The sequence below is a fragment of the Phyllostomus hastatus genome, unplaced genomic scaffold (genome assembly GCF_019186645.2).
Source record: "Phyllostomus hastatus isolate PE091 unplaced genomic scaffold, TTU_PhHast_1.1 phas_scaffold_501, whole genome shotgun sequence".
NCBI lineage: Eukaryota > Metazoa > Chordata > Mammalia > Chiroptera > Phyllostomidae > Phyllostomus > Phyllostomus hastatus.
Genome location: NW_025334033.1, coordinates 33,264,030 through 33,291,275, shown reverse-complemented (window position 1 = coordinate 33,291,275; position 27,246 = coordinate 33,264,030). Strand labels below are relative to the sequence as shown.

At 40.3% G+C, this 27,246-nt stretch overlaps 1 protein-coding gene across 8 annotated transcripts in view; it reads left to right on the top strand.

The window, feature by feature from the left end:
• The window catches only part of TRIM9 (tripartite motif containing 9), a 96,795-nt gene that overhangs the window by 54,538 nt on the left and 15,011 nt on the right, over nt 1–27,246 (top strand). For 4 of the 8 annotated variants that reach the window (XM_045823583.1, XM_045823580.1, XM_045823586.1 and 1 more), the window contains exons 4-7: nt 8,707–8,817; nt 9,818–9,971; nt 17,516–17,673; nt 18,848–18,986. In XM_045823583.1, coding sequence (XP_045679539.1) covers nt 8,707–8,817; nt 9,818–9,971; nt 17,516–17,673; nt 18,848–18,986 — 562 coding nt within the window. Of the gene's footprint in view, nt 1–8,706; nt 8,818–9,817; nt 9,972–15,015; nt 15,061–17,515; nt 17,674–18,847; nt 18,987–27,246 lie in introns of all 8 variants that reach the window. The other 4 variants (XM_045823581.1, XM_045823579.1, XM_045823582.1 and 1 more) reach the window with 2 other exon arrangements.

Here is a 27,246-nt window from a genome sequence, read left to right as displayed (position 1 = left end):
AAAATGACTAGAAATCTGGTTCATTCAGCACACTGAAGAAGGGCTCCTACAGCTAATTTTTCATAAATAATCATTTATAGTGAGAATTAGACTATGCGTGGGTGTCACTGTCCCTGAACATTGGAAATTCTTTAGTGGCCTGAGTTTATAACTGATCACCCTATAAAATAGTTCACAAAGTTTGGTGAACTATTTTTAAAAGCTGAAGAAAAGGCTTTGAGATAGATGCAGTTGTGACCACATTTTAGGAACACCATTTGAAATGTAAATTACAGTGAATACTATTTTATGGTTTGAAAAAAATACTAGGAACCAAATATCTGTTTTTAGGATGTGGTGAGCTAAAGCTAATGTCAGAAAGCTACTGGAGAGAGGAAAAGCTTTTGAGCTTTCAAGAAATATTACCAAGTCACATTTGGAATTTCTGGGCAACACCCTGGTGATCAACAGAGTAGACTGGACCCCCAGGTGTGCTGTCTGCATGTTTTGTTGACGTCGTTCCCAGCTCTTCCTTAGCTGAGAAAGGCCCGGAGGATTGTCCTCTGTCCGTGACTCTCACAGGGAATTTGTGACAACATTTAAATTAAAATGTATTATTAATGAGATCTATGCTTTTCTTCAGGAACTTTTTACAAATGCTATTTTTATTTTGCTAAACCCAAAGAAATATCTGAGAATTGTTTTTATTTATGTAATTTTCAGAATTTGAAATAATTTTGCAATCATCTTAATATTTTAAGATGAATTCAGCCCTGATTGCTATGGTTCAGTGGGTTGGGCATTGCACTGCAAACCAAAAGTTTGCCAGTTCAATTCTAGGCCAGGGCACATACCTGGGCCGTGGGCCAGGTCCCCAGTTGGGGGTGTGCAAGAGGCAACCAATCCATGTTTTTCTCACATGTTATGTTTTTTTCCCTCTCCCCCACCACCCTTTCCCTCTCATAAAATAAAATAATGAGTTCATATATTGAATAGTACATTATAGTTATGTTCTTAGTTACCTTTTGGCTCCAAGATCCTCTGGAAATAAGAAAGTTACAGTTATTCAAAAACTTTCTAATCTTTAATTTCTATAGGTGGTTGGTAAATTGACATACCAACAAAATTACTCAGCAAGAATGCTGAGGGATAAAAGCTTAGTGTTTTATAGAGCTTTTCATATTTATAGAGGATATCCATGTCCCAATTGTAATTACCTATAGAATGCTTGATTTTCAATCCTACTGTACTGTTAGATTTCATTAAAATCATTATTATCATCATCATTATGACATCTTTGTCATTACTTACTATGTATTGCCTGTTATGTTCCCATTATGTTTGTAACTAATACTTATATGGTCATATCACTGAGTATAAATTTACACTAGGGATATCATTGGCTTTTCAAACTACTTACTTTAGTTATTTTGCCATTGATTCATAATAGACAAGTAAAATAGAGAAAGAGAGAGAGAGTTAGTTTAGGGAGTGAAGGAGGGAGGTAAAAGAGAAAGAAGAGAGGGAAGGGAAGGGAAGGGAAGGGAAGGGAAGGGAAGGGAAGGGAAGGGAAGGGAAGAAGTAGTACCTGCTCAAGCTTACAAAAAATTTAAAAATAATTGTATAGCCCTGGCTGGTGTGGTTCAGTGGATTGAGAACTGTCCTACAAAATGAAAGGTTGCCCATTCGATTCCCAGTCAGGGCACATGCTTGGGTTGTGGGCAGGTCCCCAGATGGGGGCATTAGAGAGGCAACTGATGGATGTATCTCTCACACATTGATTTTTCTCTCCCTGTCTTTCTCCCTCCCTTACCATCTCTCTAAAGATAAAAAACAAAAATAAAAATAAATTTTAAAAATAAATTTAAAAAATAAGTATATAGTATTTGACTGGCTATAGCCAATACTAGAAAGAAAAAACAACAAGTTTAAGTCAATAATCAGCTCAATCTCAATAAAATTACAAGGAGTTCAGTTAGTCTATTATAATGAAAATATTTGGACAAATTAGGCACACCATAACAACCTAAAACCTTCTACTGTCTTCATCAGAACTCTTCAGGGGGCCAACTCTAATAATTTAGCCACAATTATTAATTATGGGCCTGTTTTTAATGGGCAATTCCTTTCTATTTCATTTGGCAGATTTTGTGGTCCTCTGCTTCCCACTGCATAGGAGCAAAGGTCCCAGAGGGTCTGTATGAAATAGAGCACCCAGGGTACCCATGGAATCACAGGACACCATCACATGCAGCTGTAGCTCACCAAGGTTAGGGGACATACTTTTGAACACTCTCAACACACCTTGGCAGTGATAATCAAGGACAGTCACAGAACTTCTTTAATAACCCTGCCTAAACCCAGATGTGAATGACACTTCTTACCTCTAGAAAGCATAACGCATACTTTGACGATGATGGAGTAATCCTCAGCACCCCACTGTGCCTCACGTTCTACAAAATACCATACTCCAAGTATCACTCTTACTGTGGTCCACCGTAAACATTCTCCTGTGTAGGTGGGATTGAACTAACATGTTTATCTCTCCAAATGGCTTGTATTTCTTCCTTCATCAACTTTTCTGTACAAGGGTACACAGCCCTCTATACACTAGGAGCATGCATTGCACATTCCACACAGTGTTGATTGGTGAAGCTGTTGGTGGCATTTACACTTATATAATAGACAATTCAGAGCTTTACTGTTAGAATCTCAAGCCTTCCTCAAAACAGGTACAGTATTTTATTTTTTTTAATTTTTAAAAAATATTTTATTTATTTTTTGAGAGAGGAGGGGAAGAGGAGGAGAAAGAGGGAGAGAAACATCAATGTGTGGTTGCTTCTCATGTGTCCCATACTGGGGACCTGGACCACAACCCAGGCATGTGCCCTGACTGGGAATCGAACCAGCAACCCTTTGGTTTGCAGGCCAGCGCTCAATACACTGAGCCACACCAGCCAGGGCTATACAGTATTTTATTTGTTTAATAGGCCTCAATGATTTTTTTCCTTGACTAAAAACTCAAAGCCTCAGACTTGTCTTTGAAATGATTAGTTGCTAATGTGGAAGAATGAATAACACTGGAACAGAGAGTAATATGAAGAGAACGGAAAATATTTGCCAAAAACCACATGGGAGGATGGTGGCATGTGAGAAAATAAAGAAGTTCTTTTTTAACTTAAATGCCTCTAAGTTTCAGTGAGTGTAATGATAATATGGGAGATAATATTCAACTCTAGGAAAGTAACAGGAGAATCCTTTATTTTACTAGATGAATCTAACAGCCAACACACTTCACCTACAACTCACAGATGAGTCAGTTTCAAGTCAGTTTCACTACCTATTTCAAGCATTAATTGGTCATCTGGCTTCAAAACAGGATGGAAGACATAGAAACACGCCCCCCACCCCACACACACACACTGAAAGGACCTGTGAAGAATAAATTCAAACTTGCATCTTTAAAGGATTTGTTCCTCAAATAGGAAAAAAAGATTACCTTATACTTAGGGGAAATTATTTTAAACTATGATGGGATAGTATCAGGGGTGTCCCACCTTTTGGCATCTCTGGGCCACACTGGAAGAAGAGGAGTTGTCTTGGGCCACATATTAAATAGGTTATGACATGTAATCACAAAAATAAACTCAATGTTTTAAGTAAATTTACAATTTTGCATTTGTCTGCATTCATAGCCATCCTAGGCTACGTGTGGCCTGTAGGCCGCAGGTTGGGCACCTTTAGAAGAATTTCTGGAAATAGGAAAAAGGGAATGTTAGTGTTTGCTTAGAGTAAAAAGTCATTAGAAGTATCCCTCCAGATGCCATGATGAGAGAGAATGCTATTAAAAAAATATTTATTGAATAAAAGAAATAAAGAAAAATTTAAAGAGCCACCTATAAGATGAAGAGATGAATGGAAGTAGAGGAAGGGTATCAAGGTAAAATAATCAGATAGAATAATAAAATTACCCTTATTTAACCTTAGTGCTTGCTGCTGGATGTGTCACATGATATGAGTGGAGGAAAGGGATGGATTTGTTAGAGATGGAATGAGAAAATGTAGTTTGGGGTAGGCAGCACAAAATTTTGGATTTGTGTTGTAGAAGCCATTGTGGCCTGCTCTATGCTGCTGACAAAAGTCTGAGCATTCAACGGGATACCAGTCCATTCTCGGGTTCTCCTTTATAAACTCGCCACTTAACAAAATAAAACAGTTCAAATGATTACTAGGCACTTGCCATCCAGAACAGATGTTGACTGCTGATAAAATGGTGAAAGTCTTCTCTGAAACTACGGACCACAGATTAATTCATTATCCCAGGAGGGCTGGCTTAGACTTTAATGCAGATGAAAGCAGGAAGGCTGTGCTACCGCCCCTGTTTGTGTCATTCCTGCAACTCACACGTTTCCTAAGAAAGGGGGCTCTTGAGTCCAACCAGCTGTGAGGTGGTGCCAGGGGTTTCTCTGGAGCATCAGAGCTACAGCACAGAAACATGAAACTCAAAGAAAAAGAGACATGGCGCTTCCTGGGAATTGTTTTTCATACAAATTACAATGTAGAAATAAATAATGATAAAAGGTGTAGAAGTAACAGCGAGGAAGGGAGCAAGTAAGAGGGCTGATAGAGACACTCAGAGAAAAAAATATTTATACTTTTAAAAGTTCTAACTATATAGTTGATTTTCATAAGATGGGGAATCTTTCTAAGTTAATTCAGAAACTAGAAGTCAATTACAGTGCACCCAAAAATGCTACTTCTGGGGACTCCGTAGCGTAATTTTAGCAGTGATTTTATCACAGGCTATGGTGATTATCGTGAAATGATTGGTTTAAAATGTAAAAAGATAGACCAGAATCTATTATTGTAACAATGAGAATTGAGAGCCAGGAACTCAGGGAGACTGAGTCCGCAGAAGAAGTTTGACCCGTGGCATGCAGGAGCCACAGCAAACCCCACTGACACTCACCAAATCTTTGGCGGAGCAGCAGTGAAGCTTCTTAAGAGTAGCCAGGGAGTCCCAACACTCAGATAGCTCCTTGGGCACCAAATAAACCTTGCTTGAGAAAGAAATTTATAAAAGCAGACTTAAAATTTCATGAGGCAGCCCTGGCTGGCGTAGCTCAGTGGATTGAGCGCGGGCTGCGAACCAAAGCATCGCAGGTTCGATTCCCAGTCAGGGCACATGCCTGGGTTGCAGGCCACGGCCCCCAGCAACCGCACATTGATGTTTCTCCCTCTATCTCTTTCTCTCTCCCTTCCCTCTCTCAAAATAAATAAATAAAATCTTTAAAAAAAAAAAAAAAAAAAAATTTCATGAGGCATAAGTATTGTATTTATTTCAGCACATTTAGGCCGTAAAATTATCATTGAGCCGAATGCTCTGGAAAGTGAACACAACAATTTAGTCTATTTTGCCTCAGGAGCAGACTCACTTTGTGTTACTGTGCTTTGATCAGGTATGTGCTTGTTATTTGGACTTTTAGTGCCAGGCATATTCCTGGCAGATGCCATTAGGGTAGTGAATAATGACTGCCGAGGTTTCTGCTATCTGGCAGTGTTGTTGTGCTGGCTACCAAAATACAGAAACACCTTATGGGAGCAATGTAGGTAAGCCTTATATAGCAGAGAATAGTGGCATATTAGATATAGGTCATTTGTCTTGGCACTTTTAAATGTTTTACTAGTGGGTGGGTTTTTTCTGCCCAAGAAGTAGAAACTTAACCTTCCTGTTTCTTTTCTGATTAAAAAATAAAATAATTTGTGTTCCTTTATCACAGACCGACAGACGGTGGTGTTGGTTTGACAGAAACATAGTAGATGCCAGAAGAAAATAAATCAATCTTAAATTGATTTATTTTTATTCCTCCACCCTCCCCACCAAAATCACAAAACAAAAATCTTCACATGAAAGTTGGTTTCTTTCATTAATTCCACTAAAGATGTTAAATCCCACTTTTATTTTTATTTTAATTATATTGAAAGTGTAAAAGCAATAGCAAATCATCTGTCAAAAAAATCAGGAGACTCCAAATAGCCAAAATAATCTTAAAACAGAAGAACAAAATTGGAGTTCTCATAGTTCTTCATTACAAAACTCACTATAAAGCTACAATAATCAAAACAGTATAGTACTGGCTTAAAGCCAGTATTAAAGATACACACACCACAGGAATTGAATAGAGAGCCCAGAAATAAACTCTCACATATTCAGTCAAGTCACTTTTGACAAGGGTTCAAAGATCATTCAATGGGGAAAGGTCATTTTTTCAACAAATGATGCTGAGAAAACTAGCTATCCACATGCAAAAGAGTGAAGTTGGACCTAACACCATATATAAAAATTAACTCAAAATGGATCAAAGACTACAGAAAACACTCCACAGCACTGGATTTGAAAATAATTTCTTGGATATGACACCAAAGGAACAGACAGCAAAAGAAAAAGTAGACAAATTGGACTTTATGAAAATCTATAAATTTTGTATCTCAAAAGACAACAGAAAAATAAACAACCCAATAAAAAATAGTCAAAGGACTTGAATAGCCATTTTTTCAAGGGAAATATGCAAATGACCAATAGCACATGTAAAGAAGCTCAACATCCCTTGTCTAGGGAAATGCAAATTAAAACCACAATGAGATAGCTCTCAACACCCATTAGGATGTCTGTAATTTTTTTAAAAAAGAAACAAAATAATCAGTGTTGGTGAGGATGTGGAGAAATTAGAACCCTTGTACATTGCCAGTGGGAATGTAGAATGATGCAGCTACTGTGGAAAACAGTGTGATAATTTCTCAAAAAATTAAAAAAGAATTACATATGATCCAGCAGTTCCACTGCAGGGTCTATACCCAAAAGAAGTGAAATGGGGGCTCACACAGATATTGTACACCCCTGTTCATAACAGCTCTATTCATGATACCCAAAAGGTGGAAGCAACCCAAGTGTCCATTGTCGGATGAATGGATAAACAAAATGTGGTACATATTTTCAATGTAATATTCTTCAGTCTTAAAAAGAAGGAAATTCTGATACAAGTTACATAGATAAACCTTGAAGACATTTGCTAAGTGAAATAGGCCAGTCACAGAAGGACAAATATTATATGACTCCACTTATATGAGGGTCTTAGAGCAATCAAATCCAGCCAGAAAGTGGAATGATGTTTGCCTGGGTCTGGGGAGAAGGGAGAAGAGAGTTGTTTAATGGGTACAAATTTTCCATTTGAAAAGATGAAAAAGTTCTGGAGATGGATGGTGGTGATGGTTTCACAACACTGTGAATGTATTTACTGCCATAGAATTGTCCAAGTAAAAATAGTTAAAATGGTAAATTTTATGTTATGTGTATTTTATTAAAATAAATAAGCAAAAATCAGTAATGATGAATGAAAGAATTGTCAAAAAGTAGGAAGAACTTAAATGTCCAAAAATAGGGGAACAGAAATGGTCAAATATATTACGATACTCTACTCAATGAGATATTTATATAGCCAATAGAATTTACTGATGGTTGCAACATGAAAAAAGCCTTATGATAGAGTGATAAGTGGGAAGGGGGTAAAATTACCACATGCTATGATTGCAACTATAAATAAATCTAACTCAGGGAAAAAAAACTAAAAAGAAATACCAAATGCTTTAAAAATTTGTATCAGAGAGGTGAGATAATTTGCTTCTCCCCGCCATCTATTTTCCAATTGTTTTGGAAAGTATATAATAATCTTCAAAGCAAAATAAATTAATAGTAAAAATGAAAAGAAGGAACAAGGAAAAGTTGTTAAAGAATTATTATTAAAACTCATTTTAGTTATTGGCTATAAAATCTGTAATGTCAGATGTTTCTGAGGCTTTTGCAAAATAGCATAAAACATCTAGGATGTAAGTGATTGAGGTTCCTAGAAAACTCTTATTCAGTTCTGTGCTTCAGAAACCACTTTAGGATTTGGGTCACTGAGCAGAGGACACAGAAGACGAGCATCTCTAAAGAAAGAAGCTTTTCGGGGGCTGTCATGCGTTTGACTCTGGGCAAAGACAACTTCCCAAAGGCAGAATGCCTTTCTGGGTTAATGCTGACTCACAGTTGGGCAAATAGAGCAGCCTTTAAGACTGGTTTCCAGAATGAGTTGATTCTGAGTGGGTTATTGTTAAAACAATTCTGCATCTATCTTTCTCTGGCTTAGTTGTCATTAGCTCATTGTCTTTCAGCAAGTTCCACCTCTAGCCCAACCCCACCACCCACCTGAAGAAAAAGGATCAGAATGAGAAAGGAACTGGGTTCTGACAGTGATGTCTGCTGTGTAGAAGGGACAGGCAGTGGGTGGGAGACAGGGGGCCACTGTGTCAGAGAGCAGAACTTGCAGCCGAACCTCAGATGGCTCAGCAGCTATACAGACTCTCCACGACCTCCCACGTAGAGCCACTCAGGATCGTCAGCTTCCCAGAAGAGGGGAGCAAGGGGGCCAGGTGCCAAGGTAAGCAGATGATTTCAGTCTGCAAGCCTTTCTGATGGATCCTGTTGTTACAAGTTCCTGTCAGAGCTATTATCTAACCTGTCCTCTGGGGCCATTGCCACAGCAGACACTGCCACAAAGTAGCCTCATCAATTTAGTCTCCTTCCGTGGTGCTCTTAGGTTCTGGTTTGAAGAAGCTTTCCAAAGTCCCAGTTTGCTTCTTTCCTGCTCTCTGCCATTTTGCACCATTCTGTTCTGCCATCACTCCCAGGTGGTTCGAGATCAGATCTCTCACTGCACGGTGAAACTGCGCCAGACCACGGGTCTCATGGAGTACTGCCTGGAGGTGATTAAGGAAAACGATCCTAGCGGCTTTCTGCAGGTAAGTACAATTAGGTTCCACTTTAGATTCTCAGTGTCCCAAGAGACTGAGTCCACCAAGGCCAGACTCCCAGTGGCCCTGGCTGGACATGGGTCCCTCCATAAGAGAACCTACCTTCACACTGCTGGGTGTTTGCGGGTGCCTGCGAACCTCCACTCACTGACTTCCTGGAAGCCTCTGCCACCTCGTGCTACAAGATTGAGAAGTGCATGGGCCTCCTTTTGTTTGTTTGTTTCTGTTCTTGTGTTTAATCTTGAAAACATGATTCCATGTAAGTTCCCCCAAAGCAGAGTTATTGCCTAAGAATTGTGTCCTTTCCCACTAATATCTCCTGGACAGTTTAGCTGGCTAGAAATGTCTAACTATGCCAGGTTTCTCCCTTCTGGACACCTCCTACTGCCAGTAAATTGGTGCTTTCCCAAAAAGAGTGAAGTTTTTCATTCCTCAGATAACTCATGATTTCTTCAGTGTTCATTGTTTTAGTAAGATGCTGTGATGTCAGCTGAATTTTACTTGTTTCAATCCCAATGATTAAGGGATCTTTTATTAAGGAATATGTAGATCCCTTGCAACTCTCTACCAAACTGGCCAAGAGTGGCAGAGACTAAATGTAAGAAATGAAAATGTTCCCTGCCAAACAATAGAGGGAAATAGGAAGATGATGGCTTATAGTGTAAGAAATTCCATTTTACAGATCATCATATGCAGCCTCTTACACAATTGGGTTTTAACTGATCAGTCATAAGTAGCATGATCATATGTCCAGGTTTGTCTATTAGAGCAATTAACAGCTGTTAATTGTTTATGTCACCTCCTCTGACACACAAAAGTGTCCAGTTTGGGTCACCCTCATCCTAACAGGTTCCTCCCACCTGCACGGAGACAGGAAGGCGTAAGTCCCAAGGAAGGTTGGCAGTAACACTCCAGCAGAGTCGAGGAACAGTGCTCTGTGTTCACTGTGGTGGCATGTTTCTTAGGCTGTGGTCTTTGATGTGATTAGATTTCTGACGCCCTCATAAGGAGAGTGCACCTGACTGAGGACCAGTGGGGGAAAGGCACGCTCACTCCCAGGATGACCACGGACTTCGACTTGAGTCTGGACAACAGCCCTCTGTTGCAGTCCATTCACCAGCTCGACTTCGTGCAGATGAAAGGTGAGTGCCCAGGTTCCTCCGCACCGCCAGTCAGAGCACCAGCCCAGTGGAGCCTAGTGCTTGAAGCAGGATATAGGCAAACAAAAGGCAGCTGCCAGATTCATAAATCACCTGAGAGGTGGCTCCTGTCTTATCGTGCCCTGCAGCTGTGTAATGTACCTCTCAGAAAGTCAGATAAATTCAGATAAACTCAGTGCTTGTCACTTTGAGAATCTTTGAGATTTCAGAGGCTCAGCATCAGAGAATAGCTGACCAAAAAAGAAGATAGGAAAAGAGAGCAAGCACTACTGTACCTAAATATAATCCTGTTACAGAAAGTAACCCAGAAATATTGATATAAATCAAAGACTTCAGAATCAAAATGACTGCTTCCATGTGGATAGAGACAGTGAGCACACGGTTGAACACGGATTCGTGAGAACTTGAGGGGCTCAGCCGCTTGCCATTCCTGGGCAGGAAAATCCAAGCCTGGATGCAGAAAGAAATGCAAGTTAAAAAATAAACACTAACTTTTTGATTTATGTGACTAAAGGATATGGCAAGATCTCTGAGATTTTGGGGTGGCTGAGGAAAGATAAAAATAGTTAAAATTATCTTAAAGAAAGAAATTTCTTAAATTTATCTCAAAGTAATTAACTCTCTCCAATCAAAATAAAAACTCAAGCCAATCATGCCATGATATTTTAATGGTGCTATAAGTAATATCTATTTGAAAAATGTATCTGATGGGGTTTTTTTTACTTTTCATATTGAAATAATTATACATTCACAGGAAGTTGCAACCATAGTAAGGAGAGGTCCCATGTACCCTGTATCCAATACCTGTCGATGGTTACCTCTTGCATAGCTATCATATAATGTCAAAACCAGGAAATGACATTGGCACATTGTGTGTGTCTGGTTCTGTGCCATTTGTCAGGTGTGTAACCCCCACTGCAATCGAGGTATGGAACAATGGCACCACCACAGAGATCCCCCTCAGGCTACCCCTCAGAGTCACGCCCTCACCCGGCGCCTTGGGCCTCCCCAGTCCCTGGCAGCCACAGATCTCTAGAACTTAGTCATTTTCTAATGTTTTTTGAGAAATTGATTTGCTCTTTACTTCTCCCAATTTAAGCATCCACATAATAAATGGCTGAGAAGTAAATGCTTCAAAAAGTTTGTTTCACAAGAAAAGTCTACATGCTTCCTTTATCAGGCAGACAGAACCACATCACACACAAGTTTCAGGGCTGTCTCCTGATGGCTCCTGGCACGCCCTTCAACTCACCCTGCACCTGGCGCATGTCCTTTTCTCACCATCTTACGGATCTTTGCCCTCTTTTATTTTCAGTTTTCTCAGTTTTTGTTTAGTATGTTTTGCTTTGGAATGATGCCTTAATTCATGTTTGAAGTAAGTAGTGTATAGATGGTAAACAAAAGTACTTTGCTAACAAAGTAACAAAATGTTTAGCATGTATTGACTGCTTACCAAATCAGACACTCTCCTAAGCCCTTTACATGGATTAACTCTTTTTGTTCTCACGGCCCTGGTCATCAGCTGAGGAAACTGAAGCACAGGAAGCCTGAGTTACTTGCCCAAGCTCACACCGCTAATGAGTGCCAGGCCTGGGATTCAAACCCAGGGAGCGTGGCTCCAGAGCCCACACTTCAACTTCCAGTTTGTGCTGTAAAGTTAGCGCCTTACTAAGTGGCTTCTTCAAGGAATCACTGAATTCCTCTCTTAAATTTAAGAAGTTTAGTTGTTTGTTGCAGCATTTCTTTCTTGCCGTTTAAATTTTTTTCTCTAAGACCTACACAGTAGCCTGTGAAATGCACCCATCCGAGTAGTATATAGAGCCCCAGGTAAATTCCCTTCCATCCATATCTCTCTGTACCCAATTCTTTCAATGAGGTAAAATCATTGAAAGGTTATGTCCCCAGCAGCTCAAAAGAGAAAATACATCACAAAAGAAAAAAGGGCAATGTAAGGGCTTTTGATGGAAGAGGAAAAAAATGAGCAAACCCAATTAGCCTTGGTGATGGGGCAGGAGAGGAGGGCAGATAGAGGCTAAAAGCCTCCAGTCTTTGAAATGTGTCCATCAGCTGGCAGACCCCACTCCTCCCCCATCTGCTGTCATTCTGCGTCATGTCCATCTGCCCACCGTGGAATCCAGGCCACTTGGTATGATGGGAACAATTGTGTTGGAGTGAACAAGCCCTTTATCTGGCATGGAAACTGCAGGTTCATGTGCTGTGCATCCCAGACCATATTCCTAAAGCATTGCCTCTTGACTAGTTAGGCTGCAGACAGAAAGAAGCATGGACACAGCTGTGTGTGTAGTCCATTAGTCAGCACACACAGCAGAGAATGTCAAGCACGCTAAAGGCCAACACGTGGATGCACAGCAGAAATTCACCTGGAATGCAAAACTATCCAGAACAGTTATTTATGAAGGTAATAAAATAGGCCATTTGTTATGAGACAGGATTATTCCCTTTTTCTTTTCTTTTTAACACTTCATCTTAATTTAATTTACTTCTGAGAGTAGTATCCCTCTACATAGGTAATTTATATGCTTTGTTTTGTGCTCATTAAGTTTAATTAGTTCAGTGGGAGCCCAGTCCTCTGTAGAATCTGAATAATTTTTATCTGTCACATCCTCACAATGCAAGGAAAAGGCCCTGGCACTTGACTGGCTACAGTGAAGACTTCCTCTGGCTTCTCTGATAACTGTAGTCACATACATAACTGTACCGGTGTAGCATTAGACTTTTTTTAGGGTATCCATAGTTTAATAAACTGCACTTTTGCATGTTTATTATCAGTAAACATATTACTGCATGTTACTTATCAGTAAACATATCTCAAGAAACTGTACCCCAAAATCCATTTATAAATAACCAAAATTTACGTACCATTGTGAAACTAACAATATGTGTAATTCAGTATGTTTTCTAACTGTTCCAATTGTCTTCTAATTGTGAATTATAGTAGAAGGTTAAAATAGTTTCAAAATTACTCAAAATATGCATTTAAAGTTATGATCCAAACTGAAAACTGCACTTTTTTTTCTTGATATCAAAGAAGATAGTCAATTGTTGATTTTTACATGTTTCCAATTAGGCCAGCTGCTATTCAACAAGAATGCACTGCCTAAAATTATTCTATTAACTAAGGATTTAACTAATCTGTTCTTTCTGATTTCATATCACCCCAAGCAATTGAAATCTTAGTGAATAATGCTGGCAGCTTCTTTGTTCAAACATCCCTAAATCGTAATGATATGTTTTCTGGTTGCATTTTGGTTAGAAAATCATCTTACCCTCTTTCTAGACTATTGGGCATGGTATTTGAGCTCTCAGACTATTATAATGAACAACAGATTAAACTTTATTGTTTGTTTTTATTATTCATTTATTTACTTGTTTGTTTGTTTATTTGTTTGTTTGTTATTTCTTTATTTATAGGTTTTCCTTAATTCTAAGTTGGTACTGTCAACTTTTTTCCGAGGTTATGGGAAGAAAATTTTAAGATTCTTTTCCTAGCCCATCAAAGGCTCTGCTGCTTGGCTCATAATAAATTTCAGATACATACCCCCTCTCAGAAAAATATCTCAGAATTGTCTGAATACACAGTGTGTCCCAGGATTCCCAGTCATGGTGCTGAGAGGAAACACCAGCGTATTCATTCTGCACCGGGATGAAACAGCGACTTGACACTCTGCCAAGCCTGTTTAGCACATAGACCAATGGCTGTTAATCCCCTTAAGTGCCTCTATTCACTTAAGACACATTTCTCTCTATTAATTCATATTCAATGTGAGAGCTCTGAGTATGCACCAAGGTCAAGGGCAAGGACAGGGTGATCTGAACAGACTGTCCTATAAATCATGGAGAAAGTGCGCCCAGAGGTTTGGCTGTGAAGGAGATGAGCACACACAATGACTTGCATGTAATCTGTTCATGCATATAATCTGTTCATGGTCTAGGGGTCTAAAAGGAATGCACTCAAAACCTGCTATCCTTAACAGTGTACTAATGACAGCTTACCAGAAATAATTTATTATCCCTCCAAAGTCTAAACATTCCCCACATGCCATTTGTATGTTCAGTGATCATAAACAGGAATGACAGTTCACAAAGGAATCTTCAGAGAAGGCAACTCAGGAAAATCGAATTCCCAACCACCATAGCTCCTATGGTGAAATATTTCATTAATCTATACCATCAATACTTGGGAAGCTTTATCGTTCCCATATAGAAACCAAAAACAAACACTCCCCTTGGTATTAGCTGTGGGGATGCCCCTTGAGTGCACTATTACTAAACAGCAGACTACAGAGCCAGTATAATGCAGTGTAAGCTTGACTTTAAAGCCCATTCTGCCACTGACTAGCCATGAAACTTTCCTGTGTTTCAGTCTCCTCATCTACAACATTGAGATAATAACAGTTCCAGCTATTGTGGGATTGTTATGAAAACTAAGTGAGTGAATGCCTGTAAAACTCTTCATCACACTGTCATGCACTCAGGAAGTGCTCAAAGGCATCAGCTCTCATTACTTTTTCATGTCAAGAGTGAATGGTCAACTTCCCTTCCTTACATGTCCCGCCACCTATCACACAGGAAGCCTGGGTGGCTGTGACTGTTCACTACCTGAAGGATTAGGGGGAAGATCAAATGAATACCGAAAATCTGAGATATAATTTGAACCAGAATAGCCTTTAAAAAGTTAAAACATTTGAAAACTTTTGTATTAAAAGACACTGTTGCAAAATTTAATTTTGAGCCATAGCTCCCCCAGGCCCCTTCAAGGAAGTTGTTGAGAACAGCTGCTCCTTCCTGTCTAAGAGCAGCTTCTTCAAAGTTTCTTTTACCCCAAAGCTTGATTTTTATGCGCTAAAAGAACGCCACATACTAGAATTCCAGTCAGCTAGGAGAAATTGGTTCTTTAGGAAAAGACAATGATGTCTAGGAATGATCATAGCAATGTCACGATTAACATAGCTATGGCAGTGTCAGTGACAGGCGTTTCAGTAAAATAAAACATTTTTTCTTGTAGTTCAGCCCAGGAATTGTGATGCTCTCCATTTCCAAAACACAAAAGGTAAATTAATTTGGAAATACTTTGGATTCTTATAGACCATTTATTTTATACCTAATAAAGTAAAATGGGGTAATATAATACCCACTATAAAATGTGTCTTTCTAAAATGTCAGCCTTAATGGTATTGTATTTGCCTTTTATATGCAATATCACTTTGGGGTAAATAATGAAAAAGAAACAATAATTCTGAGTACATTGAGAAAGAGATTTAGACATGCAAATATGTCTAGGTTCCTTCATTCAGTGTCTCTCTCTCTCCCCCCTCTCCCTCTCTCTCTTCCTTTTCATATTTGCTTATTTGTTTAAACCTGGGACAATATTAAGATCTGAAGATTAGTGAGTGGTTAGACTTTTTTTATCCTTTTAGTCTTTTAAAGTGTATCCACTGAGGACTTATAAATGAAGTTCACATGTTTTAATTATAAATGACACCATGTATTTAAATTAACCTTTTAATTATACCTATGTCTATACAGGGAAATTTGAGTTTCTTATCCCAGACATTGCAAGCATGTGTATGATTCAAATTGAAACAATCTTACTGGTTTCTTACTGTGATCTTATTCTTTGATTTTAAAGTTGATGAAATATAGACCTTCCTGAAACATGAACAAAGGGACAATAAAGACTAATAGGGGAACTAATGAAGCAGAGTCCTGGGAATTGTTGATTTATGGTAGCTCTAACTAACAAGGCCAGTTAAGAAAAAATATCCCAAGGGAGAATCATCCCGTGTCATTAGAAGCCCTTTGAAGAATGGTTTGCTGAAACTTGTCATATTTACTCCATAGTTAATATATTACAAGGTATTCTTTTTATAAGGAAAAATGTTTAAATGACAAAGTAAGTTCCTAGCATGTATAATAACCCAGTGTTAACCCTGTAATTACAACTCCTAGGTGATACCTGTTTGTGTGTAGATGATCATTGGAATCATCAGAGGAAGTTACGTCTTCTCACTCTTCCTTCCTCTATCCAGTCCTGGCAGCCTTTCTGTTGAACAAGGCAGTGGCTGCACCTCCTTTCCTCCACATCCAGATGTTCTGGGACTTCTGAGGCTACAGCAGCCATTGTTCTCTGATAAGATTCCACCTGAACTCTATGTCACTGGCACTTGAAACATGATGTCTCTTCCTAAACTGACCACCTCAAATAACTGGTCATCATTTTAATTTAATGATGTTTGATCTAGTGACTTGGGCATGGTTTTCTTATAATATATCACATTCTTTTCTTAAGTATAACTGACCCGCTTCACCTTCACATCTCTCGTAGTACAGTCACTGCTTTTGTTTTCTCAGTTATCTACCAGAGACCCTGTTTCCTAAACTGCTGTGAAATTAACCATCTTCTTGGTTGGGGTGACTGGCAAGGAGCAGAGTTTTAATTCAATGCATGACATTCGGAGTCCAGTTTTGGTACAGCATACCAGGTGTTCCACAATTAGCATTTGTTCATCTAAATGTCCTTGGATGCCATCCAAACTGTTCTCTCCTATTGCTAACATGCTACAAAAATAAATGCACATTTTGGTGCTGAAAAGAAATTTAAGCAGTTGGTAAAAACATTGTTCCCAGATATGTACATTAAGCTTATATGTTAGGAACTTGGATTCTTCATTACCTAACATTTCTCTGTGTGTCTGAAGGCTCAACTAATCTGCAGTTTTAAGTAACACAGAAGACTCAGCACAAAATGGAGATAGGGTTATATTGTGACTAGTGACACTTGACAGATTCTCACAAGGCCACGAGGACACGTTGACCCTCCCCTGCCAGGCCCTATCTGCTTGCATACTCCTCTGTAGGCTCACAGTTGACTGTTCTATACCTGCAGAAAGAATGGACTTGAGCTAGTGCTGTTGACAAAATATAGCTGCCTTGAAAGAATGATGTCAAGTTCCTCAGAAGTTTCAGAACTGAGAAATCACTGTTTGTGTCAACGATACCAAATTTTCAAAAATACACCCTCTTAGCTATTTATACACACAAGGCCTTGAGTATAATCACTGGTTTAAAAAAAAAGATAGAACCTTAGAAATATACTGGTTTCAGAGATATTTCTCAGAATGGACAATTCCAAGTTTATAAACTTGAGGTTTAGGGCTCAGAATAAATTCTGTGATAAATTTATCAGCCATGGTATGGGTTAAATAGGCTTTACTGGCCTGGACTGGAAATCTATCCCCCATGTAAAACATTTCCTTAGGGATGATGTCTTTGATGCTCTATGGAGTGAGAACAGAGCACTTGTCTCCTTTTTAATTAAGGTGGGCAGGTAGTACCACCTTGGACTTGGGAAAAGGCAGCAGCTCAGGAAGCAGTTCCACCCCTAGAGACTAGCACTTGGGGGCTAGCTACTCAGTCACGTGTTTATCAGAGGGATGTTTATCATTCCAGGATACTGAAATGTTTGCAGCTCAACAGAAGCCAGAGTTACACTAATTTCCTTTTAGCTTCCTCTCCAGTCCCAGCAACTCCCATCCTACAGCTGGAGGAGTGCTGCACCCACAACAACAGCGCTACACTGTCCTGGAAGCAGCCGCCTCTGTCCACGGTGCCCGCTGAAGGATACATTCTGGAGCTGGATGATGGCAACGGTGGTCAGTTCCGGGTAAGCCGAGTGCCTACTCCTTGTTGACCAAAACCAGTGACAACTCAGAGGACCCGCCATGGAGTCTCAGGCCCACCTATACCACCTCTCCTGGGGCAGGCCACCCTGGCAGGGCCTGCCTGCCCTTGTACCATATCAAAGGTGGATGAAGGAGTCTCTGAATAGAAATGACCCTTCTTAAGAGAAAGTATGTGCAGCACTGCAAGCTCTGGAGTCAGAATGCCTGCATTCAGCTCCAAACTCCACCACCTCACTGTGGGACTGTGCCCATTTCTCATCTCACTGAGCCTTCACATCCTCAGCTGTAAAGTGGGGATGATAATGACATGTATCTCACAGATTGTTAAGAGTCATTTAGATAATTCACACAAAATTCTTAGCATGCTGCCATCCCAGATTCCCATCTTCTTAGTGTCCTGCTGGAGAGTTGTTGTTTTAAGGCTGTGCTTTGAACATGAATTATTTTTACTCATTACATCAGCATAATGTTGCAAAACGAACAGCTAAAGAGGGAGGTAAATGCCTAACCTATGCTAAAGATGCATTATGCTAGGATTTATTTTAAGCCTTTGAAATGTCATTCTTCCTCCCTTCCCTGTTTGCTTCCCCTTCCTCTGAACTGTGATGAAAACCTATAGTCCTATGGCTTTGAGTGTATAGTCTTTGTAACAGTTCCAGAAGTCGTTAGTGGACTTATAACACAGCATAGAGACTACCCTCATGTTTTCAAGCCTGTTTTTTTACAAATCACACTGATAAAGAGCTTGTAGGTATAACACACTGTATAAATGCCATGTTAATAAGTATAATGCTGCCTAGAACACCCAGTTTTAATTCTTTTAAGCCCTAGCTGCTAATAACTCCCATTCATTAAGCTGCCATGCCCATGCTAAATACAAGGCACTAAATACAATACAAATTCTAGTCATTTTTCTCATATGACCTTGTATAATCTTCACACCAACCTCATAAGGTGGGTATTACTATACCGACCTTACAGATGAGGAAACTGAGGCTAAAAGGGGTCAATTAAATGGCCCGAATATCTCACAGGATTCAAGTCCAGATCAGGCTGATACCAAAGCACTTGCTCCTAACCACTGGGCAACACTACCTCCCTAACTCCTCACAAGGGTCCCTGTTAAATGGTGGCCTGTTATTTGTTGACCCTCAGGAAGTATATGTCGGAAAGGAGACAATGTGCACCGTGGATGGTCTTCACTTCAACAGCACATACAACGCTCGCATCAAGGCCTTCAACAAAACAGGAGTCAGCCAGTACAGCAAGACCCTGGTCCTCCAAACGTCTGAGGGTAAGGCCCTTCAGCAGTACCCCTCAGAGCGAGAGCTGCGAGGCGTCTAACGTGGCTGGCGAGCCGGAGGTAACCCCACCACTGCCCACACTCTGAAGTGTTTCCATGACTTGCTCTGCACGCTGGCACAGGCCACTGTTCCTCTCCCGCCGCTAGAGAGCCCCTGGTATGTGGATGTGTCAAACCAAAGAGTCCACAGCGGCAGTTCAAATGGCTTGGGCCGTCGGCTCCCTTTGGTAACACTCTAAATAAGCTGCAGTTGAAGAAGCTGAAAAACGAAGGCCTGAATGCCCCCCAGTGTGTGAGACCAATGTACGTAGGCTCTAGGGCAGGCTCCCATTCTCCATGATACACGTTATTTGTCCAGATGATTCTAAATTGCCTTCTAGTGCTTGTTTGTTCCTGAGGGTGGGGCCGAGGTTCTTTCCAGCTGCGGGTTTGTCTGACTGACCATGTTTCTAAGGGGTGTAGGGTGCTAGAGGTGTTCCGAAGGGCCTGTCGGCTACTCCTGGCTTAACCAGCACGGACTGCTTCCATTTCACACCCAAAGCCCAGGCTGGCAGCACCAGGACTGAGGCTCCCTATGGGTACCAGATGGGAAGAGACCAGCAACTCCACATTACCTCACCTTTTGCATCTTTGCCAGTCCCTCTAGGCTTGGTTAGGCTGCCTCGGGCCACCATGAAAGGTCAATCTCTAGAGAACTTTTGCTTCTTGGCTATACTGTAAATATTGTGATCATCAAAGGCTAGCCATCCATCTCAGAAGAGAGGCTCGAACGTAATGACCAGGTATCACCTCTGATGCTTTTAACATTTTCATTTTAAAAGCAATTGTGACACATGAAATTAAAATTATGAAGAAGTATTTTTGGTTGGTGCCAAAGCATTTTCAGAACTTCTGGGTATGATTTTAATTATAGAAGTCACCCCCAATACCACTGGCATTCTCCATAACTTCCCTCTGCAGAAGTAATTATGCTGATTTGGGTCAAATTCAAGGCGTTAGCTAACAGAACTAGGGTGGTGTTTCTTCCCCCACTTCCCAGGAGCCTCAGCCTGTGCCAGTCACCCCTAAAAAGGTTCACATGGTTAAAAACAAGCACAACTCCCAATCCCACAGCAAGGTTGACAGGCCCCTGGCTGTGAAAACCATGCGTGGGGAGCAGTCGTAAGTCCATGAGGGCTGCTGTTCAAAGAGAAGGATTTCCTGAAAGGAAAATGCCCACACGGTCTGTTTCCATTTGGGTTACAGGGATGTGGTAGCTAGAGCCTCCCCCAGAATGATCGTTTTAGCAACTTCTCTCTGGGGTGAGAGCAGTCGCCTCCTGTCCCAAAGTACCATGCCAACTGCTGAAGCCCTCCAGGGGTTCTCAGACACGGTGCAGAAGGCCTTCGTGGTGATGGCCTGGTTTCCCCTGTGTGTACAGGGTGTTGGACTGAAGAGTAAGGTGCATGCCATCAGAGCAGGGAGACCATTCGCAGCAATGTTACTAATACGTGTCATCAGACTTATGGAAAACTATTTCTATTCATACGTGGAAATCATACTATTCTGCTAACATCAGTTATTAGCATAGCAGCCTGAGCACTCACGTCTCTCTTTTCATCCTGCAGGAGGATGTAGTTTCTAGCTTTCACTTAACGTTCATAAGATTATGGTGTCTAATAAATTACAAAATTGGAACTGCGATCCTTGGTACCACAGTCACAGAACTGGGGGTCGTTTCCTAAAAGAAACTAATGGAACAAGTCCTCTTCCAACAAAGAAACTGTACTGTAGAAAACAATTTCCTCCATGAATTTTATATATTGTGTACAAATATAAGGTATGTATCTAAATACAAAGAAAACCTCATCATCGTGTAGATATCAGTATTCTCTGTTACTGCACAGAAGTGATTTTCTCATGATGAAATAAAGTTCACACACATACTTTCTCCATAAACTTTGGTTTGTTCTATTTGTTTCTCCCTCATCCTAATTCATTTAAACAGTGAGACAAGATTTAGAAAGCAAGATAAAATATAATGAATAGCTCGTTTTTGAAAAAAAAAAAAAAAGATTTATTCAATCTGTAACAATACAGAAAACCTATAGAATTAAAGAATTATATCTTGTTTTTGTTTTTTAGAAGCCAATGAGAAAAATGCCATTGATGGAGTGTTGATATACTAACTAAACATATGCTTTATTAATATTATTTTCTATAGTTCCTGGAAAGGTTTAATTTGGAGATTTTTTTTTTTTTTTTGCTGCTATCGGGGGTAATGTGGTGGTTGGTTTTGACTTTCTACTGTAACAAAGTCTTTTGCATTCTTCTTAGCAGGAGTTAATCTCTTTCCAAAGTTCAAAACAAAAAGTCTGCATCTCAGAAGGATACAATTCATAGGTGACAGCAAGCTGAACTTGTATTTACATGCATTCAGTCTGAGACTTAAATCACTTACCACTTACACTCTTTGAACTGTCATAAAACCTTCTGCTGACCTAAAGGTAACATTAGCAGAGAAAATCAAATGTCCACACTGTTATGAAGTCTCATCATTTTTTTCAAAACAAATTTGTCTGTTTACCTATTTGTCGGGCAGTGTTTGATAAGTGCCCACTGTGTACCGGGCTGTGGGTGCAGCGTGTGAAGCAGACATCGCCCCTGCTGCCTGGGAAGAGAGACGGGCCTTAAAGAAATAGACACACACAGTTGCATTTGCAGGTTATGACAAACAGTGCAAAAGAGGGAAAGGGGACCAGCAAGAAGACAATTTGTATAGGAGAAATGGTCGGGAAAACAATGAAAAATAATTTAATTCAATGTAAATTATAAAGAATGTGTTGTTAAAAGAAAAGAGGAAAGGAAAATACATGTTTGGTTAGTTCCTTGAAAGCAAAGTTCTTGGGGATGTACCTATAACAGCCATGCAAATAAGGTCTATTGTAGTCTAAACCAAAGTACCTTGACTTAAGAAGAAATATAACTGTAAGCAATAAGGAATGTTAACAAAGTTTAAAAATACAGCCCACAACCCTGGTCATATATATCTTTAAAGTAATTCATTAAATAGCCACCACGTCTGTGTTACAGTCTTTGAAACCATCGGCAAAAGAGTCTTCATTAAAAACATTATGTAACAAGACCTCAATACTTAAAAGTCCCATTCTGTGTCTGAGAGACTACTCCAAATAAAAAGTCTGAGAAGAGAATAGAAAGTTTTTCTGTTTATTTTTCCCTATTTTCCCTCTATCTAGCTAAATAGACTGTACCTTTTTCTTTTTCTTTAATCTGAAGAGAAAATGAAATAGACCAAAGGTAATGTTCCCAGACTCTCATGACTTGCAGAGACTGTTAATGGCTGAAAAGAGGTCTCCCGCTGAGCCAGGGAATTGCTCCCTGCAGCCCGCCCAGCAGAGGGGGCTGCAACGGTCAGGGGGTCAGAGCACGCGGGGTTGCACCCTCTACGCAATAAACACTCTGTAACACAAATCTCTGTGTGGAACGGTCATTTTCCTCAGACAAATTCTTAGAAGTGGCATTAGTGGACCAAGGAGTATGAACATTTTTAAGGTCCTTGATCTGTGTTTTCAAATCGCCTTCCAAAAGATTTTCTACCAGAAATGTATGAACCATTCCATTTTTTTATCACTTTCATTCTACTAGAGTTTAATTTTGACCTATGAGTCACCTCTTCTAAAAGTAAAAATGTTTCAAAAAATAATAAAAGTAAAAGTGTTTCTAAAAGAGGGGCTTGGGGCGGAAGGTTTTACAAATAGCTTTTATTTTTGATATTTTTATATCTGATTAACATTTTCATTTGCATTTTTATATTATTTTTCAATTACAGTGAACATTTAATATTATTTTGTATTAGTTTCAGGTGTACAGCATAGTGGTCAGACAGTCATGTCCTTTGCAAAATGATCTTCCTGATATTTCAAGTTCCGACCTGGCACTGTACATAGTTATTACAATATTTTTTACTACACTCGCTATGCTGTACTTTACATCCCCATGACTGTTTTGTAACTACCAATCTGTACTTCCTAATGTCTTCACATTTTTCACCTAGTCCCCCAACCCCCCACCCCTCTGGCAGCCATCAGTGTGTTCTTTGTATCTATGAGTCTGGTTTTTTGTTTGTTTCTGTGTTTTTTTTACATTCAACATATAAGTGTAATCATATGGTATTTGTCTTTCTCTGCCTGACTTATTTAGAGTTAAAAGAGGGTTTTTAATGTATATTTTCATGGGAATAATATTCTGTCTGTTTTACACCTAAGAGCTACATGAAAGACATTACAACATATTGCAGACAAAATGGACATGGTCTAATGGGGAGAGAAGACTTCCCAGAGAAGAGAGAGGGACAGAGGGAAATCCAAACAAAGGGAATAACTGTATGCAAGGCAAAACTTCAAAGTCTGCATTAAGGTGACTATGGAAAGGACAGTGTTCATTCAAAAATATTAATTGAGCACCTCGATGTTGTCAGGCACTGGGCTGGACCCCAGGACCACAGGGCATGGCCCCTGCTCTAGAGAGTGTGGGTTTACTCCTCCTCCTTCCTGAATTTCACGGTGCCTGACTCAGAGCACCTAAAGCATATAGTACCTCCTGAGCTCTCCAAAGGGAAAATATCTGCCCCACAATTACAATAAAAAAGTAAGCCATAATGACCTCTGATTGGGAAAAAAGAAAGTTTAGGCATAGAAGCTCCTGGGTTACCCTCAGAACAGAGCCCTGGGTCTCACCCAGTTCTCACTTACTCTTAGTTTACACACAGCTTCACTGACCTCATTAACCCATTCACAAAGAGCACTATAAGCATCACATTGGGAGAGAGAAGAAGGATTTGGTATAGAAGTGAATTGAGGCTGTCTGTAGCAATGAGCAGGAAAGGTAACTGGAAAAATTGAGCATAGAAAAAAAATCAAAAGAGAACATTCTATGGCATATGTTCTGATTAAGAAGTTATATTATGCATTTTAGAAAGATTTCTATCTAACACATTTAAAAGTTGGTATATTATCTGAAACCTTTGGTAATGAGGTATTAGGTATAATTCAGAAGGCTTTATAGAATCATAGTATGAAATAAGCCCCTCAACCCCACCCCCCCAAAACTATGATGATAAACCCTAGTTCATTTTGTGTCACGCTTATAAGAACTTTCTTCATTGTCCATTAAAATCTTCCATGAAAAATGATAGCTATATGGACGTTAGACTCTATCTCTGTATCCATTGCTAATGTCTAAAGCCCTGTTCTGTTACGGCAACACTTCAGATTTACCCTATGTATTATCTTCCCATTACTACTTTAAAAAATTGCCTCAAACCTAGCAGTTTAAAATAGCACAAATTTACAACCTTACAGCTCTGGAGGTAAGAATCCTAAATGAGTTTCCCTGAGCTTAAAATGAGGTATCAGCAAGGCTGCATTCCTTCAGGTGGTTCTAGGGAAGAATCCAATCTCTTTCCCTTCCCGGCTTCTAGAAGCCACCTGTACTTCCTGGCCCATGGTTCCTTCCTCCACCTTCAATGCCAGCAGCATTGCCAGATCTTCAATGTCAGATCTTCCAATCTCTGATTCTGACCGTCTGGTTTCCCTAATATAGGGACCCTTGTGTTTACCTTGGACCCACCTGGATAGTTCAGGATAATCTCCCCAAATCAAGACCCCCAACTTAATCACATTCATAAAGTCCCTTTTACTATAGAAGGTGACACAGTCACAGGTTCCCAGGATTATGATGTGGGCATTTTTGAGTACACTGTTGTTCAAGCTACCACACACTCCATGAGGAAAGTGTTACCATTAATAATGCACCACTCTACACATGGGGGCTTTGAGTCTCTGAGAGGTTACGTAACGTGTCAGACCAGCCTTTCAGCCTCCAGTGCCCAGTGCTGTGCACTTTGGTGCTGATAGCAGAACAGTGCTGTTTGCACTCAACTAAAGGGAAGGAAAGAGAGAAAACAACTCTAAGTCTGTCTGCCAGGTTTTGAAACATCTTGTCAAAACGAAGCAGCATTGTGTAGCTGCCTCCTGTGTTGATCCAGAAACCCCAGCCAGATATATGGCATTAACACTTTCAAAGAGTCATGTGCAAGTTTTGTTGAGAACAATAACATCCGTGCTTTTAAACAGATGTGTGGGAGTAGCTGTCTTTTCCAGTATAATGTCCGAGCTCCTCCTCAGGTCCTGTCCTTTTCTCAGTCTTGGCTTCTTCCAGTCCCCACCCCCACCCCCACCCCATGGGAGCGCTTACCTAGACAGGCCCGTCTCCCTGTTTGGTACGCTTGGGCTCTCTTGGTCCACAGAGATGGGTTGCTGCCTGGAAAGGAAAAGGAATGTTGGAGCCAGATCTTCAAGGCTATAGATAAAGCTGTAAATTTCAGCACTTCAGCAAATAAGTGCTCAGCGCACTGAAAACAAGAGTGTTTTTAACCATCTTCTTAGTTGAATGTCCACAGGAGCCATCTCCCCAACACTTCCCAGGGTTGTTTTATCTAGTGGCAATAAAAGGGTTGGGATTTCTGATATTACATCTCAGAAACTGTTCTCTAAAAGAGGACAGAGAAAGCAGTATTCATAAAGATTGAAATGCCTTTCCCCCCATGAGACTCAGCATCACACTGCCCTTCCAGTGTGATAGCTGCTTCTCCCATACTTCAAAGAAAGTAACGCAGAGGCTGCTCAGTGGTGCAGACAAAATCTAGCCCCAGACTGGCTCCAATGCAGCTGTCCTACATCTCTTGTCAGATCTCTTATAGGCAGATCTATTTGGGGCCAGTGTAAGTATCACAGTCTTAAACCCTGATGTGCCAAGACCCACACCCCCAGAAGTTGTAACCTTGTGGGGAAGGAGTGGAGAACCTCATCTGATCTCAGAGACAACAGGGAATGCCTCAGCCCGCCCAGCCCCAACAGCCCAAGTCCCTAAGAGGAGGCTGATGTGTTTGCCTTTGAGTCCCTAACCCCCACAGTCCATGCAGTTGCTCTATTTAGAGAAGAAAGATTCATCTTCAATACGGTGCAGAGTTTGTAGAAGGATACTAAGCCATCTACACGAACCTTGGTCACCATGTGCCCAGGGTCTGCAGCATAAATTTTACCCTCGTTTGTACCTTTCCAAAACACAAAAGAGCAGCAATGGCATAGTTACCTTGTCACCCTCCAAACTTCATACAGCAGGAATCGATCCTGCCTGAGTCCCTCTCCTGTCCCACCGGAGCTGGCCATGTGGCTCCAATGTGTCCCTTAACCTCTCAGGATTTGAGTTCATTGTTGTTGTGGGTGTTTTTGGCTTTCGTTTTGTTTTATTTATAGTCTTATAGCAGGTGACCTCTAAGTTTTTTGTGACTGGTACTCTGATTCTCCTGTGACTTCTCTCTTCAAAATCATTACTGAAAGCTCTTAACTACTTCAGAAAATACCATGAACAGGTGCAGACTGAGCCTGCCTCCTTGGAGGGTCTTCGTAGGCCTTCAAGGTCCGCCTGTGACCCTGAAATTTCAACACTAGTGGGAAATAGCGGATAAGGGATCCCATCAAGAAAAGGATGGTTCCCTGCAGATATTTTTCCTGTGCTTCTGCTTTGCTCTCCCAGACTCAGAGCATTAAACCCTCCCCCAAACTAATTTAATTAGAAGAGCATGCATCTTCAGGACAAAATCCTCGTGGGAAGTAAATCATACCTGGACAAATTTGGATAGATTTTATAAAATCCAAGGTAAGAGGCATGATGATAGGTGTCAGGGGCCAGAAAAGACAGATACTTTGTTCCTTTTAATTTTGACCACACACATGATATCCCAGGGAATTCCCTGAATTTTTCCATTGGACTGAATTGGATCCAGACCCTATTTTTGGTTCTGGGAATGTGCTTTGTAGTTGATACTCTGGGGAGCAAGTTAGTCCTTTGGAATCTTTTTTATCTATTTGAAATCCAGGAATTTTTGGTTCTTCTGATGGCAGTTCCTTACAAAGAATGCCATGGTATTCTAAATTGGAGCAGAGGACTTGGCAACCAAGTGCACAACTGTCTTATAAAAGGTATCAAAGCAGATTTGTTTCTCATTTCTCAACTGCAATTAATGCCACACTTAAGAAAGCTTAAAATACCACTTTCCACTATAAATTATGTACCAGTTGGACATAATTGTGACTTTGGATACTTAGATTATTGAAAGAAACTGGGCCTCCTTCATTCAGTTCTTGGTCTCTTTTAAAAATCTCCCCAACAAAAGCCAATTCTTTCCCAG